The 17,764-nt window shown below is 32.9% G+C and overlaps 1 protein-coding gene across 1 annotated transcript in view; it reads right to left on the reverse strand.

Moving 5' to 3' along the window:
- Positions 1-5,748: 5,748 nt before the first annotated feature.
- The window catches only part of Ns2 (nucleostemin 2), a 98,134-nt gene continuing 86,118 nt past the window's right edge, over positions 5,749-17,764 (reverse strand). Inside the window, exon 16 of the mRNA XM_085806556.1 lies at positions 5,749-6,188. Coding sequence (XP_085662682.1) covers positions 6,087-6,188 — 102 coding nt within the window. The 3' untranslated portion in view covers positions 5,749-6,086. The remainder of the gene's footprint in view (positions 6,189-17,764) is intronic.

A 17,764-nucleotide genomic window follows, 5' to 3' on the forward strand; every position in this document is an offset into this window, starting at 1 on the left:
ATTTAAAATTTCAGCTGTAAACTAGATACAGAGTCATGTTTACACAATGAAGAGACAAAAATACTGGTGCACCTGCCTACTAGCGTGCACGGCTACCGCAAACACGCAGAAGTGCCGGAACACGACGTGGCATGGACTTCACTAATGTCTGAGGTTGTGTTGGAGGCAATTCACACCCTCAATTCCACAGGGCAATCCACAAATCCATAGTAGTGCGAGGTGGTGGTGATCTTTTCTTAACAGCACGTTGAAGGCATTCTAGATATGCTAAATAATGTTCATGTCTGAGAATCTAGGTGGCCAATAGACATGTTTAAAGTCAGAAGAGTGTTCCTGGAGCCACTCGGTAGCAACTCTCGATGTGTGGACTGTCGCACTGTCCTGCTGGAAATGTTAAGTCCATCAGAATGCACGATGGACATGATTAGGTGCAGGTGATTGGACAGGATGCTTATGTATCTGTCATCTGACAGAGTCGTATCTAGACGTATCAGAGATCCCATACCACACCAACTGAACTGTACATGCCCCCATACCATGACAAAGCCTTTACCAGCTACAACTATTTCCTGTTCACATGTAGGATCTATGGATTCATGAGGTTGTCTCCATATCCACACACCCGATGCATTTGGAAACGAGACTCGTCAGACCAGGCAACATGTTTCCAGACATCAGCAGACCAATGGGGAGGGGTACCTAGCTAAGGCCAACTAGATATCTAGTTGGTTTTGGCCTTGGCTTTGTGTAGTGAGATTAACAACGGTACACGAGTGGGACTTCGGCTTTGAAAGCCCATATCAATGATGTCGAACAGTTCACAAGTTGGTATTTGTTTATGCCCAGCATTGAAATCTGCAATAATTTCAGGAAGGGTTGCGCATCCTGTTTAATGATTCTCATCAGTCGTCATTGGACCCATTCTTTCACGAGCTTTTTCCAGCAGCAGCGATGCTGGAGACTTGATGTTTTATCAGATGCCCGATATTTACGGTGCACTCGTGAAATGGTCCTACGCAAAAATCCCAAATTTTATTGCTCGCTTGGAGATGCTATGTCTCAACTCTTGTGCGCCGAATATAACAGCGCCTTCAAATTCACTTAAACCTTGATAACCAGCCATTGTAGCAGCTAACCGATCTAACCACTTTGCCAAACGCTTGTTGTCTTATATAGGCGTTACCGACCACAGCGCTTTACTGCACTTGGTTCTATACCTGTCATTTGCACACGTACGCCTATACCAAGTTTTTGCCCCTTCAGCGTATGTAGTTTTCACACTACATGAATCTTTTCCAAGACAATTACCCACAGTTCCAAATGGTTACATGAGATTAATGTGGTCCTCTTAGAGAGGTGATATTCAATAAAATATAATTTAATTTTTTCAGAAATATGATCATTTTGAGAAGTAGTCAACTGAGAAAGTGATCATGAAGACAGGGTTCATTCATAATTGTTTATTTAATTACTGACAGATTAATTTTAGTGGTTTCTTGCTGGAAAACAAAGTTAATATTCTTTGATGCATTAAAAAATTTATCAAGAGTTTTTTCATCTCTTACATGGATAATGCAATGAATATGAAGACCACTGTCAGTCCAGATTCAATGTTGTATTTCTTGATACAAATAAAAACATTTTTCTGCAGTGATCAAGGCATTTATAGAACAGATAAAAATTTCCCATTCCTGTTAAAAAGCATTTTATAGGATTTTGTCATATGCTAGAAAATATTTATAGCAGTTTGGGAGATTTCCTTAATGCAATCATAAAACTCTAATAATAACAAAGCCCCGTGGACAATGCTTTAGTTATAATAAAACCGGTTAGCTCTAATAATAACAAAACCACATGGACAATGCTATTTCACACTGGGGGGGGGGACCTATGAAACAAATATGAAATGTAATAAATGAGGTTTTTTTCCAGGCCTAATTTATAGCCTCTCGATTCTACTGATTTTTTTTTTTTTTTTTTTTTGCATTGTGCACGAATTTGACTTGAGGCATCTTTAAACTTAAATGACATCAGAATTAAGGCGTCTTAACAACTGCAATCTGCTATAATAGCTTCTTTGTATTTAATTTTTGTTTTAAAACACTTTCCGATACATGCTTTCCATGCATGATGCCAGACCAGTGTTGTCCTCGATTTTCTTTTTTTTAGTTTGCAAATTCAAGTCAAGTATGATTTGCATGTACAAGTTCCTCCAATTCAAGTGATTTCAGGGCACATTTTCATTTTTTTGGAGTGGGGGAGGACGGACAAAAGAGGAATATATTTATACAATGATAAATTATGGGCAGAAACTGGAAACAGATTAAAATTGGGATCCATCGTTTTTCCAAAATGCAACTGCACGTTCTTTTCTGAAGATTTCTTTCTGATTGTTTTGTCCTCAGCAGTGTCCTAGTATTCACTAAGCGTTCTACACAACCATCTCCATTTTCCCATAATCAGAAGATCCTTATCTGTTAAGCCTCATCATGCAATCCAAGCAATTATGCACTGACATCAAACTGGATTTCTAGTCTTCTCCTCTTCATACCAATACTATACAAAATCTTTTTCTGCATTGAACTTTGAAACTTACAAAATTATCCATGAGAGTGGGAATGAGGTTTTCCAAGATACCAATCCAAATTTCTCTCTCAGACTTTTCTTCATCATTTCAATTCGATTTTACATCCCATTGAAATATTTCTGGAAAATTTTCAACTTATTTTGCTTTAAACATGGCAAAGCTGATTAAGGCAGACACACTTTCCCAAAGATTAATTAATCATAGTAAAATTTGAAACTGAAGTCATACCATGGACCCCCTTGGAATATTATCAATAAGCAGAAAATGGAATTTTAAAATAAGTCTTAGACCCGAAATGAATTGGCAACCATAAGAAGTTAATATTCAACCAGACATTCACAGACCTTTTTTTACTGCTTGGAATTAAGATTGAGTAACATAATAATGCCGCCTATCTCTACCCATATCCAGGACTGGAAGATAGGTGACGTAAGACTCTCCAAATGATGACATACTTTGATCACCTCAGTATCTTCAGGTGATCAAAGTAGATGTGGTAGTATCAAAGTAGACTTTAGAATTAGCAGAAGGAAAATAATATTTGCCTTCTGCCAATGACTACAAACAGATAAATATTCACTCATGCTTTGGCCCTGCTGTAGTTATACACTAGAAAGCTAGTCTTAAAATATTTTAAGGATCCTATGGTTTTTTGGTTTTAAAGTATTTTTGAAAAGGTAGCTACAGGCTTTACTTCCTTACATAGCAAACCTAGATATATATACTTTACAAACACAAAGTTGTACTTAAAAATGAAGTAAAAATTTTAATGTTAAAAGTATCAACTCTGTGAATAAGGGGATTCCGTAATGAAAAAATTAATCTTCCAATTAGAAAACTGCTCATTATCTTTTAATACAAAATATTTTACTTTTTGTGCAAAATTTATGAAAATATACCAATTTGAATAATTTTCCAGCTTCTATTCCTGATTAAAATTGAGATTTTTCAACATAATTTTGGGAGTATTTATTAAAAAATCAGCTCATTTTGGTGATTAATGGTTTCATATTGCACAAAATAATACTTACTATTAAATGTTTGCAATTGGTTCCATAATTAGTTGAGCAAATATTTAGAAATTTGCATAGTAATATATGAAACTTGCTATATGTGCTTATTATAGTATAATACATGTTCAACTTACTCAAATTATTCTACTATATTTGCAGACTGTCTCTTCAACCTACAGCATCTAAACATAGCTCACAAAATACACTTTGAAAATTTTTGAAAGTGGAAGTGTCAGTATTTAATAATATGTAATTAAAAAACTAAAACCGGTTATAACTTTTTAAAGCTTCCGCGTGAGCACTGTCTTTAGTTAACCTTTTTAATAACAGAATAGTTGAAATTTGTGCATCAATTTAAAGCTCAAATACTCACTTAAAATTGAAGTACAAATTTCCCCTCTTTGAAATAAAAGTTCTAGCTTATATTTAAAACATTCCATTATAACATATACAATCTAGTTACTATTATCTGATATAATAATTATCATCTACAATTTATTTTTCAACCTCTTAAAACACATTCTAGTTCTTCAGTGCCGTTTTATTTTATGCAAACTGAATATTGCTTCAAATTAATCAAAATCATCCTTTGTTAATCTCAATGCCTTAATGTCCTATCTTTATATAAACCTCTTTGCCCCATGCCTATCATATATGACATGGCTCAGTTTTGCTCTGTGAGCCCACCGTATCAAATGGAGCAAAGTGTCACTGATGGCCCATCATACCATATTTGATATTGTTACGAATTTGGTATTTAAAAAGCTAATGTTAGTTCAATTATAATTTAAATGGTTTTATTTCTCGCGCAGTGCAGCGCGTGACGAATATTAAAAGAAAGCTAAGCCGGAAAATTGAAAATACAAGAGCGCGTGCATTAAATAAATAAATATCTCTTTTTGATTTCGAGAAAGTACTGGAAAATTCTAGCGCGTGATTTTAAAATCTTATAAAAGGAGGAAAACATCTCAGTTTGTAGTAGTTGCTTAGTTTGTTGTTGTTTAGAAAACTGCTCTTGTTGATTGTAGCGAATTCGCGGATTAGCGTTCTTTAGCTGTTTTGAATTACGTTCTATTGGACATTTGAGTAGTTAAAAGATAACTACTGTGAGATATTGTAATACTGCATGATAAATTGAGAAAATTTAAGCATTTTTGTTGTGATAATAATAAATTTTTGTTCATTTTTCATCGGACTTGTGCATTCATTTCATAACGAACCCGTACGCACGCAACAATATGTTAAAGGGAATGTACAATATCAAATTTTAAATACACATAAATTATCCCAGAATACTGTGAAAACTTACTGAATAGAATTTCTAGAGTGTTAGAACTGATGTGATGAATATTATTTACTATTTTATTCTATGCAAGTAAAACACATGATGCCAACAATGTACGTTAAAAATAAAAACCTTCACGTAGTACAAGCAATTTAAAATTTGCATATGTAAATAAGGCAATAAGATACAATAACTACTGATATTTAAATTCTTAAGTTTTTTACATCATTACTATTAATATTTACTTACTTTGAATTTTTATTTTATGTATTAAGATTTTCTGCTCATATTACAAGAAATAATATTTAAATAACAAATGCAAGTGTCCAAATGTTAAGATAAAAAGTAGGTTTTATTTTTGTATGCTAAGATTAATTGCAAAATTTGCTCGGGCACACAGTGATATTCAGCAGTTTAAGGCACAGGCAGATGGAAGGACTTCATTCACTCGAGGCTGGGAGCGAATAGGTTAAAATAATTAACATCAATCTATGTAAAAATACGGCCAATGGCACTTTTATTTAATATTAATACCAATTTAGCCACCTCTAAGGCCATTCATTCATTTCTCACAAACATCAAGAGATACAAAATGCTTTCCACAAGTTTCACAAAGACCCATTTTGCCTCTGCAGCAGGTAATATTTTTTTAAAAGCATACAGTGAATTGCATGAATCTTATTGAGTTTCATTTTTATCAATAATAAAAATTAGGTTATTTTGTTACTCATGACAATACAATAGATAAATATCACCTTGTCAATAAATATTTAAATTTTAAACAGTTTCGTAAAATAACAAAACTCTCATTTTGCAGTAATTTCTACTCATCTATAATTCAATGAATAGACACAAACACCTGATACAAATATACAGTGATTTATCATGACTTTAATATATACATATCCACTCCATATGTTCATAAGACAGGACAAAAGCAGTTATAATAAAAAATTCAGTTTCAGATAATCAGTTACCTGTCAGTTAATCAGTTAGTAACAATGCTTTAAATCTATTTAGGATATTGGTGGGGAAATGTTACTAATGATTTTATCGTTCTTTAAATGTGTCATTTGTATATAATAATATTATAAAGGGGGGAAAGTGCATTCTGGGAAATTAAATAATGGCACAACAGAAAGTTTGTTAAAAATTGAGATATTTACATAATTTTATTTATATGTAAAAATATATTTTCTTTTCAACTTTGCCTTTTCCTTCTGTTACGGTTTTTGACATTGGCTGTGTCATAAAAATGCACTCCTATTTTCTTTATTTTTTCTGCTCTCATTAGTCTTCTCCTCTGAAATAAGAAATTTTTGAATCATTAGTTTCAGTACTACTCGTATTTAACAGAAATATAAAATAAAAAAAGTTGGGGGAAAATATTTTCTTTTTTTCTCTTACACAAATGAAGCATTAGACAACACTAATAAAATCATTCTTCATACATTTAACAATATACATACAGTCAAAAGTCGTTAATTCGGGCACTCATAATCCGGACCTCAAAGCTAAAAACTTTCTGCGCATGCGCTGCGTTGGCACATGCGCACAGGCGTTTTACGCGTGCGCGTAAGACCTTGACTACTGCGCATATGCGTGTGCGCAAGTGCAGAATACGTTTTCGCCTGCGCGTTTAATGTATAACGGACGGTGTAAGCTAAAATTATCTAATTATCTATTTCAGTTAATGTTAATGATTGTGTTGTTCCTTAATCTTGGAATTGGATCCCGCTTATTATTTTTTACAGACTGTAAGAGCAATTTTATAAAAGTAAACTTGAACTTTCGATTATGTCAAATAGAATTTCCGATGCTGGAACTTCCAAAGGATCTACAAAACGAAAGTATGTTTCGATGTCCAACAAACAAAAAGTGGAATTGCTGCAAAAAATGGATAAAGACATGAAGAATGTGACAGAGAGGTTAGTGAAGACGAAAAAATTTCGATTGACAAGTTAGTCGGTATTCTCGGCACAGCAATTAACGGGACTTGAACAGCGGAACTTTGTAACTGAACAAGAAATGATGTCTGTTTATAGAATTAAAGAGAAAGTATTATCACATAAAACGAAGCAACTTAAACAACTTATATTGAAAGAAATGTTTAATAAAGTAAACAAACAAATATTAAGCTTTTTTTTTGTAAATTTTGATACCCTTTAGATAGTAATTGTTCTTTATTTCATAAATTACGGTTTCATATTTTTAATTTTAGAATTTCTGCATGCCATCTTACGAGATTTAAACTGATGATCTATAATCCGGAATCGCTGAAGTCCCGACGAGTCCGGATTAACGACTTTTGACTGTATAAACAACATATTTGTAGTCAACTTGTCAAATTTATTAAATGGTTTATTGAGACCTTTCTTTAATGTGTGTGGGCAACACGCAAGCACCATGATGTTCTCCAAGATTGTCAGATAAGAAAAGTTGCTTCAGAAATCTGGTCGACAGCTTTTCTATAATTTTTATTAACAGCCTGTAGCACATTTTCAAGACTTTTGCTCATCAGTGGATGTCTAAGTCATAACAGTCTCCATCTAACATGTAACCTTTCTTTCTTTTCTTCTTTTTTTTTTGGTTAAATTTGGAAAACTACAATTGTTTTTTTATTTAGTTAAAACACCCTATTAAATTAAAATATTGCAGGTAAGACCATCCTTATACCCTTTTCCTAAATTTCATGCACATTACCTGTTTTTTACGCCTGCATATACCAAAAATTTCAGGAAGGTCTTCAACAGGAATGTGCACAAACTAGAATTAACTCTTTCGCATCGAGAGAGGGCAAAATCTCAATTCCTATAACATCAAAACACCTGTATCTCAGAATTTCTCCTGGAATGCTTTTCCTTCCCCCATTACAAGTTGAATACTACAGCGCTAACAATAGCCTTACTTAAGTAAAGCTAGAACTTCTTTCTTCGACGCTTTGACACTCTGTGAAGTTCCTCCTTGGGATGGGATTGCAACTTCGGGCATCAAAAGCTAAACACTGACAGTAAACAAAGGAAACAAGGAAGCTTCTTTTAGTAGCTTCAAAAGAATGATTGACATGTGATTTAACAACACCTGAAAGCAATGAGTAATGCAGTAACGTGATGGGGGGAAAAGCACTGGGTAGGAAATTATTCAGCCGTTTCGGGCATCCAGCTGATGTCTGAATGCTCGGGCATTTGGGGCGACTTCGATGCAAAAGAGTTAAAGACAAACTGCTTTACTTAGACTAATGCCATTTGGCAAACAAGGGAGGAATTTATGGATGAATAGTAAATTTCTTGGTGGAATAACACCTGGGAAAGGGTTTCTTGGTGGAAGTTCAGCCGAAACATTACGATGTGTGAAACAAATGATTAAACTGTATCACCTTGTTTAATAATACAGTAAAATTACCTTACCTGTTTATTGAAAAATAAACAGGTAATTTTACTGTATTATTAAAATAAACAGGTTGGGGAAATCCTAAGATGAAAATACCTAACAGCCCAATCTATTATTACAAAATGCTTGCATGTAGGTCTTTGCACTTCTTTTACAGCACCCCTATGTACTTACTTATTTTCCTTCCATGTTTTTTTTCTTCTTTTCCCCCCAAAAAAACTTTGTACATGTGTAAATAGTTTTAGTGAAATTGTAGTATTTTTTGGTATAATGTAACATGAAAATCTAAAGAAGAGATGCTTTCTTTGTCAGATGAGTAAATGGCTATTTCACGAGCACCAGTTTTGGTGACTAATTTGGCGAGAAAACGGTGAAAGTCGCAAAATGTGGCAACTATTTGATGCCATTTTGTCCGGTCCATGTATAACTGTAATGGTTATGGCAACTGAATAACTGTATTTGATGCTATATATGCATCCAACCCTCATATGCCTTCCAATAAGAAGTTGACAGTACTACAGAGTTCTCTATGGCTGGTTGAAAACTATATATGAGAGAGAACATCTGCTCTCAGTAGTTAGTTCAGAGCTGAACTCAGAATACAGAGATACCTATGAGAACTTCAAAATATTAAAAAAAGCTTTGCAGCTTAAAATGTTAATTGCTTAAAAATATTCGTAATCACAGTCGAGTTGATATTTACAAATTTTTACAATAAGATTTCTTTAAAAAGAATTATAATTGTATTGAATGAAGAAAAAGTGAATGGATTTGGAATCTGTGCAACAGAACAGAAGCTATCATGGAGTATTTTTTACAATTCCATTCACACTGAACATAGAAAAAGGCCAAGAAAACTTTCATGGAACAAGCATGTTCGCCAAGATTTGAACCCTGTCAAATTACCAGTGCTCAGCGATTTCATCGCGTGGTCACTGGGAGACCCACACACAGATTTAAAATCCTGTTTAGAAATCTTTCATATTGATTTAGTGCGATAGGTGCCATTGTTTGAGGGTTAGTATTATTTGAATATAGCAAAACAAATAAGGACTATCTGCCCAAGGAGAGAGATGCTTTCATGCAGGACTTTCTTACGTAAAAATGGCTCATGTTCATGTTACACATGGAGAAAAGAATGGAGAAATGCACACAGCCATCCCATTCATTCATCTGGGTTTGAATCTAACCAGTATTCAGTGGTTTTTATCAGCCACTGATGAGGCTGTAGTATACATATATAAATATTACCAGACACTATGACATCTAAATTAAGAAATAATAATAATTAAAAAAAGTTCACTTTTGAAATAATCTTGAACCCAAATTAAGTTTTTTTAAATGCTAATGATTAATAAAATTATGAAATAATTCATGCCCTTTGTGTCATTTTCAGATTAATAAAATAAATATGGTTTTAATGAATGAATATGTAAACCTGCTATAGGTAAAAAAACACATTGAAATTTTCTTTTAAAATATCAGGGATTACTGAAAAAACTTGTGTAATTTATAAATGAGAAAATGAAGTATTTAGCCCGATTTTACATGTGTGAAAAAAAATAATGAATATTGATCTCCTATTTCTAGTTCCTCTTGTGTGATACTTGAATGGTTTTATATGTTTGGATTGATCCTTCCAATAAAGCCTACATAACAACATGTTTTTAGTTTGAAAATCAAAGTGGGAAAACTAGTTTCTGAAACTAGAGAAATTTCTTGTAGGCTTCTATTTTCAGTGAAAGAATAGATTAGCTGCAAGCAATTTTTTATGATTTTTCTCTATATGTATATTAAATGTGAGCAAATCTTTCTTAGAAAGTTTGCAAGAAGTAGAATATATTGGAAGATAGATATCGCATGCTTTAGTAAAATTAGTAGATCTAAATCCAAAAGGCCGACAGTAATATGTTCGGAGCCCTATACTAAAAATCAAAAGTAGCAAAATGAAGAAGGAACATTTTGCAAAAAATTTTAAACTTCACTAAATTAATTTTATTTGGATTTGAAAATTATATTATGGTAAAATAAATATTCCTAGATGGTTGTCTTTTACTCAGCAAGACTCACTGCTTCTTGGAAACTGCCAATTCATTAATGAAAAGTTTCTTTTTTTTGTCTAAGAAACTAATCGTTCATAGAAAGGTCAAAACTTTGTGTGAGAAAGCTCTCCTATGGTGTTAATTTCTCAGTAAAGAGAGACAGCATTGAATGGGGAATAATAGTTTGTTTGTTTTATGACATCTTGACTTTCCTTTTCCTCAAAATTCAAGCATTACGAAAATCTTCTATAAAATGCTAAGGTAATAATTTTGTGTAATGAAGGAAATAAATTCTGGTAATAGAAAAAAGATGAAGGAATTCAAAGCATGATGAAAGTGTTTCATTTATCTTGAAATCAAACAACTTTTTTAATCACTTTAGTATGTATTTATTTATTTGTTACATTTTAATCTAATAGCTGAAAGTCTATTAGATTAAAATGTAATTAATAAATAAATAAATAGAAGAAAAACAAACCTTTTTTATTGCTTTAGCATTTGAAAGACTATCAGATTAAAATGTAATAAATAAATGGAAGAAAAATAAAACTTTTAAAGAAGAAAGAGAAAAAATAGAATAAAACATATATATGATATATATATACAGGGGTTGGACAAAAATATGGAAACACCTTTAAAAAAACATGTTTCTTTGCTTAATATGGTGTAGAAAACCCGTTGGCATCCAAAACAGCTTGCAGTCTTCTCGGAATGGATAAATACAGTTCCTGTATGTTTGCCAATGGAATATTATACCATTCTTCCTGCAAAACGGTGGCAAGTTCAGATAACGATGTTGGCGGTGGATAACGAGAACGCACTTTCCGTTCCAATGTAGACCACAAAGGTTAGATAATATTCAGGCCTGGTGACTGTGGTGGCCAGGGGAGATGGGACAACTCATCCTCGTGCTCAGAAAACCAGTCCTGGACAATGTGAGCTGTGTGAACAGGGGCTTTGTCGTCTTGGAAGACACCATCACCATCGGGGAACAAAGTTTGTACCATGGGATGAACTTGATTAGCCAAAATGTTCACATAAGTCTTGGCAGTCATGTGCCCTGACACAGTTATCATGGGACTAGCAGAGAACCACGATATGGCTGCCCAAACCATAACAGAACCCCCGCCATGTTTCATTCTTGGCAACAAGCAGTCTGTATTATAGGCTTGAGATGGCGTTCTCCAGACGTAAACTCGGCCAGAAGTGGGAAACAATGTGAAAGAAGACTCGTCAGACCATATTACTCGCTTCCACTGCTCTATAGTCCAGGCTTTATGACTTAAACACCACCTTTTCCTGTTACGGGCATTAGCATCACTGATGAGTGGCTCCTCAATTGCAGCACGGCCAGCAATTCCCTGTTTATGAAGCTCCCTTCTAATTGTTTTGGGACTCACAGGGTTCGGTAACACAACATTCATTTCAGCAGTAAATTTTGCAGCTGTGGTCTTCTTATATTTCGTCACAATTGCCCTTAATGATCATCTGTCACGATCACTCAGGACACACTTTCGTCCGCGCTGTGATTTAGCAGATGAAGTTTTTCCGCTTTTCAAATATGCGGAATAAATCTTCGATACAGTACCTCTTGAAACACTAAACACTTCGGCTACCTTGCTTACGGAAGCACCTACCATACGTGCTCCAACAATTTGCCTACGTTCAAAGTCTGTTAACTCTGACATAATGCAGTGACAACCTCGCATAACAGTACTCCGACAACAACTGAACTGTTTAGCACATTTACGAATTTGTATAGGTGGCGTCAGTAGTCAAAAACGCCAGCGCCACCTACATATTTCATTAAAATCAATCTTTCTTTTCAAACATGCATTTCACAAGGTGTTTCCATATTTTTGTCCATCCACTGTATATATATATATGAATGATCAGCATACATATGATACATATATATGATCACCAAATACGTATATGATCAGCATGAAAACCAATTTTAAATAAGACAATGCTTTTTCTGTTGGTAATTAAGCTTAAGAAAGCAGACAGAAATTTTCTTTGTTTTATTCCTCAACATGCAATAATGGAAAAGCAATACCAGAAAAAGTAAATTTAAAAAATTTGCAAAAAATAGAATAATATTGAAAGTTGCACAAACAAGAAGATAACATGGGAAGACATTAGCTTTTTTTTTTTTTTTAAAAAAAAGATGACATAATTCATTTTTATTTTCTTTCACTTAAAGGGGGTTAGTGAGAAGTATGAGACCCTACTGGCTTAATTCATGAGCTGACGAATTATCGTCAATCACGATTTCAGCAGGCCTTCTGATTGCTACTCTCATCTACTATCACTTACACCACGAGAGCCCTCAAAGAATGATGAGATAATTTCTTATAACCAACACGGATACACAACGAATGATTCTAAATTTTTATTATAAGAAAAGGACTGGAAAAAATTCTGGATTTTATTTAATTTTCTTATATTTTAAAAGGAATTGAGTTTTTCAGAGAGTTATGATAAAATATTTATTAGACTGCCAAATTCAAGAATTTCAATTATTTATATATGAAGTCAAAAATCTTTAATCCGGACTCGTCGGGATTTCGGTGATTCCAGATTATCGGTTCTTCCGGATTATAGATCATCAATTTAAATCTGGTAAGATGGCATGCAGAAATTATAAAATTAAAAATATGAAACCATAATTTATGAAATAAAGAGCAATTATGATCTAAAGGGAATAAAAAAAAAGGGAGCTTAATATTTATTTGTTTACTTTATTAAACATTTCTTTCAACGCGCGCATACATAAAGACATACATTACGCATAGTCGATATTAGAAAATTGCAACCAGAAAACTATTTGATGTGTATTTGTGATATTTATAATGACGAGTAATTTGATTTAAATCATATCAAAGACGGAGTACATCGAGATGAAATACTACATTTAGTAAGGAATTATAAGCCAAATAAAATAAAAACATCTGCCCTGAAGATAAGGATAGTGCTGACAGATGAACTTCCAGTTCATTCCGCGCCCTCCCCCCCCCCACCGCAGAACAGCGTGAAATTGATAAACAGATTTCAGAATGGTTAGAGAAACAAAGAATATATGTTTTAGCCACTTTTTGTTTGATGGACATTGAAACATGCTTTCGCTATGTAGATCCTGTGGCAGTTTCAGAATCGGAAATTCTTTTTGACATGCTCGTTCAAGTTCAAGTTTACTTTTATAAAATTGCTCTAACAGTCTGCAAAAAATAATAAGCCGGATCCAATTCAAAGATTAAGGAACAATGCAATCTGCAACATTAACCGAAATAGGTAAATTTAGCTTAGCTTATACCGTCCGTTATACATTAAACGCGCATGCGAAACGTGTTATGCGCATGCGTAAAGGTATTATGTGCATGCATAAACGCATTGTGCGTTTACGCATATGCAGAAAGTTTGTAACTTTGAGGTCCAGATTATATATCATTCTGGATTAAAGACTTTTGACTGTATAAATACAAAAATTCTATATTAATATAGTCTATTTCATATTTCTCTGAGAGCATTTTTTGTTGAAAACTTTAAATGTCGGTTCACTTTTCAAACTGTTGCCATCAGATATTAGAGCCCTACATTATATTTAAAGAAATTAAATAAGAAAGAATTTGTATGAATATATGTATGTTTCTCGCTCTGCGAGAAACATACATATATTCATACAAATACGCTCTGCGAAAAAACAATGGTACCTAGAAAGCTCTGCGAAAAAACAATGGTACCTAGAGACATCAAATTTTCAATAAGTTGTCGTCCACTAGAATATGGGCATCTGGAAGCCCAAACTTGGAATTTGTTTTATTATCTATTTCATATTTTGTAAAACAATAAACTTTTGATTAAGAAACTCAACGATTTCAAAGCAAGCAATAGCAACACTGTAGGGGGGGATTTTATCTAGCACAAGACTGTGTATCAGAAATTGTAAAGATATGTTCATTTTGAAATTATTTTGCAATATTGCTGTTGAATTGAATTTTATGGTTCAAGTGTGAAGAACATGACATAGTTACCTCAAGTCATATGTTTAGCTTAAAAGTAGAGAGAGAAAAACTTTGCTGAAACAAAAACCTCTGTACTGCTGACAAATTGTTATGTGAGATACATTCTACAAAATTCATGAATAGTTGATGGTTACTAGATTAAAACAGGCATAGCATACTTCTGTGGGATGATTTGTTATAATTCCTAACTTAAGTTTCACATACACATTTAGGGCATTAATTACATCATTTTGAAAAGCGCTTGGTATATCACAAAAGTTATTTTACATCATTTATATTTAAAATGACTAAATTTACCTGTTATATGCTCACATGTACATTTACGCCAATATGTAGGTATGAGGGTATCTATGGGCATTCAAGCATTCAATTTAATAGCATCTAACATTGGGGAGCATGGCATAATAAACAGTTCTTATCATATCTGTGGGAAGAGGCTTTTTCTAAGGGTTAGTACAATCTTTTTTTTTTGTATCAATTCTGTCAAAAATTGCAGAATTTGCTTTGCTCTTTGTAGATGTATCTTGATCAGTCAGTGTTGAAATTGATAGAATGTAACATAAAATCTACATGAATCTAAGTTTTATTTTTTTGTCCCTTTACGTTTTAGAGAGATTTTACTGCATAGGGAGAAATCCCAGTACGATTAAAAAACATCTTACATGCATGAAAAGCTGGACTCTATGTATAGAATATTTTCTTATTCACTTGCTATGAAATACATAAATTTAAAAAAAAAAGTTAGTGTTTTATGAATAAAATGGGAAAAATTTTGCAGCGTTCCACTTAGTATTGTAAAAACTCAGATACAACTGTCATAAGTTTTTAAGTTGATTTTCAAATCTTATTATAATTTAACTACAGGTAATCTTATACTAATTTCACTGTATGGCAAGAAATTAAAAATTCTTGAGCCATTTTGTTTTGTCAGCATCATTGCAAATATATTTAAGCATAATATTTTCATATCTTTAACACATTTGTACACACATGTAAGAATAGAAAATGGCAGAACCCAAATGCATGAAAAACATTTTAATTATTTCATTCAACATTGTAATACTGAAATATTTATAGAATGTCACTAAAATTGCTTATTTAATTATGAGTTGTTAATAATATCACATTTTATTGTGCAACAAAAATGACTGCTTTCAACAGAATAACTGTAAGTTTACAGAAAAATATTAAATTTTTAATTAAAATTAAAATTTTATGGATTAAAAATGAGAAAATTATCATAATATTCATAAATAAACACAACAGTAATTCTTCTGAAAGTTGAAATATTATGGTTATATAGAATTTAGAAACTGAAATGAAATATTAATAAATTTGATATTTGTGAAATTTGTACTGATTATTTGACTTAAATGACAACCTTTAACATTTCATTTAAAGCAATTAGACATGAATAAGTAATCAACGATTTTAAGATGGATGAAACACTGTTATTCATAACCAATAAATGAAACAAAAAATATTCAGAATTGGACACAACTCATTTCAAACATCATTATTAACATTTTATTTATGTCTACTGAGGGTGTAAGTCTACAATATCACTATTAGATGCCACTGATCTTGCCAGAAATGAAGTATTTTCTTATTACTTGATAAATTAAATAGGTATATAAAAGCAACAAATACAGAATTTTTAACCACAACAGAAATGAATGTCTTTTATGTTTATATCTCACCCAGCTTAATAACATTTACATTTCAGTTTATGGGAAACCTTAGTCAAATATATTTCTTTTGTTAAATATCAGTGAAGAAATCAATTTTTAAATGTAACAGACATTTTTGTTCAACTACTAATGTACAAAACAGCATTCTGTATTTATAAATGGAATCATAAAAATCATAAAACAAAAATTGAAAATATAATATAGGAATGAATGAAATAACACATGTAAAGTTTTTTAGGAAATGCCATTCATCATATTACAGACGAGAAGAAAACAATATTTTAGTAGGCATGGAAATTGTATTCAGTAATTTGTGGTTTTTAGTATACATCAATCCAGCTGACCACGAAAAAACTCAGTCACCAGAAAGATTTCTACACAACAAAACATAAAGGAACCTAAATAACATAAATAAGAGGGGAAAATGAGGGTTAGCTCTTTACAGGTGTGCAAAGAATGTGCATTAGTGCAGGAAGAGTGAGCAGACACTGTGTGAAAGGATCACCTGAAGATACTTTTTATCTTTAGTTTTGAAGAATGAAAGGGCAAATATCTATTTAGTATCCTATTTAAACTGCAGCCTCTTTTTGCAAAACGGTCCACTTTCTTATTTCTCTCAACATCACAGTAGAAGGGTACCCACTGGAAAGATACTTTACATTGAATTCTATTATGTAGAGATATACACTGCTGGACAGGAGAGCTTTTATTATCCTGATTAGATAATACATCCTGTCAAGCGGATGTTGAATTGGAGAGTAGCATAGCCCTCTCAATGGAAGTCAGGTGAAAGCAAAGTTGCTGAATAGTTACATAAATTTATTCCACCTCACCATTGCAATGGTTTGATGAATTTCCAACTGGTAGATAAAAACAAAAAAGTTCACAAGAAATATCAGCTCCAGCTTCTTCAGTAAAGTCCAGAAGGATACCATCTGTATACTAGATGTGAAATCATTTAAAAGTAGGATAGCAATCATGCTGTTTCCAAAGCAATTGCATGGAGCACTTCAGGATAGCAGTCTGACATTATTTTCTGATTTAGGTTCAGTCTTATATCAATGTCCAATTGGTTAAACTTAACAAGGAAGTGCAAGACCAGCTCACATTTTGGAGTCCATACAGCAGAATTCATGATGATGAATCAACTGGCTTTGAAGATAAATTTCAGTATCTGACCCAATGTATGACAGTTGGAAACAGAGGCCAAGAAGTAACTGTTTGTTGGAAACTGCTATTATAGAACATGATAGTAGAAAATGCTATTAATGTGAAAGTGAAGATGAACATCATGCAGCTGTAAGATAGGTTACAGTCACCTTTGAGGTCTTTAAAGTTAATTGGCTTAACTACTGCCGTCATGTTATTTGTTGGTGAAATCATGCACTCCCAAAATTTTTTTAAGGGTTTCATTATGCAATCTAGTGATCAATGAAGAAGAAAAAACTCTTATGGTGATTAACTATCCCAGTTATTGTTGTTTCTTTAGGTGGATGTTGAAGGCAGAGATTAAATGTTGTGTTTGGTGGCATTAGCTCTAGAAAACTACATAAATGCTACAAGGTATTAGTGAGTAATTAGGGGAAAAAATTACTCTTGTGAAATCTAAGTTCTGGACCGACAAGTTATTTGTGAGGTACACTGTTCAAGAAGAAGAACTTTTATCTTGGCAACTGTGGATGGTTGAATTACTGGATAAAGGTATCTGTTTTACTGATGCGAAGAAAGACT

This window comes from Stegodyphus dumicola, chromosome 12, assembly GCF_044657685.1.
Source record: "Stegodyphus dumicola isolate Sdum_Otavi_A_Nest chromosome 12, ASM4465768v1".
Classification (NCBI taxonomy): domain Eukaryota; kingdom Metazoa; phylum Arthropoda; class Arachnida; order Araneae; family Eresidae; genus Stegodyphus; species Stegodyphus dumicola.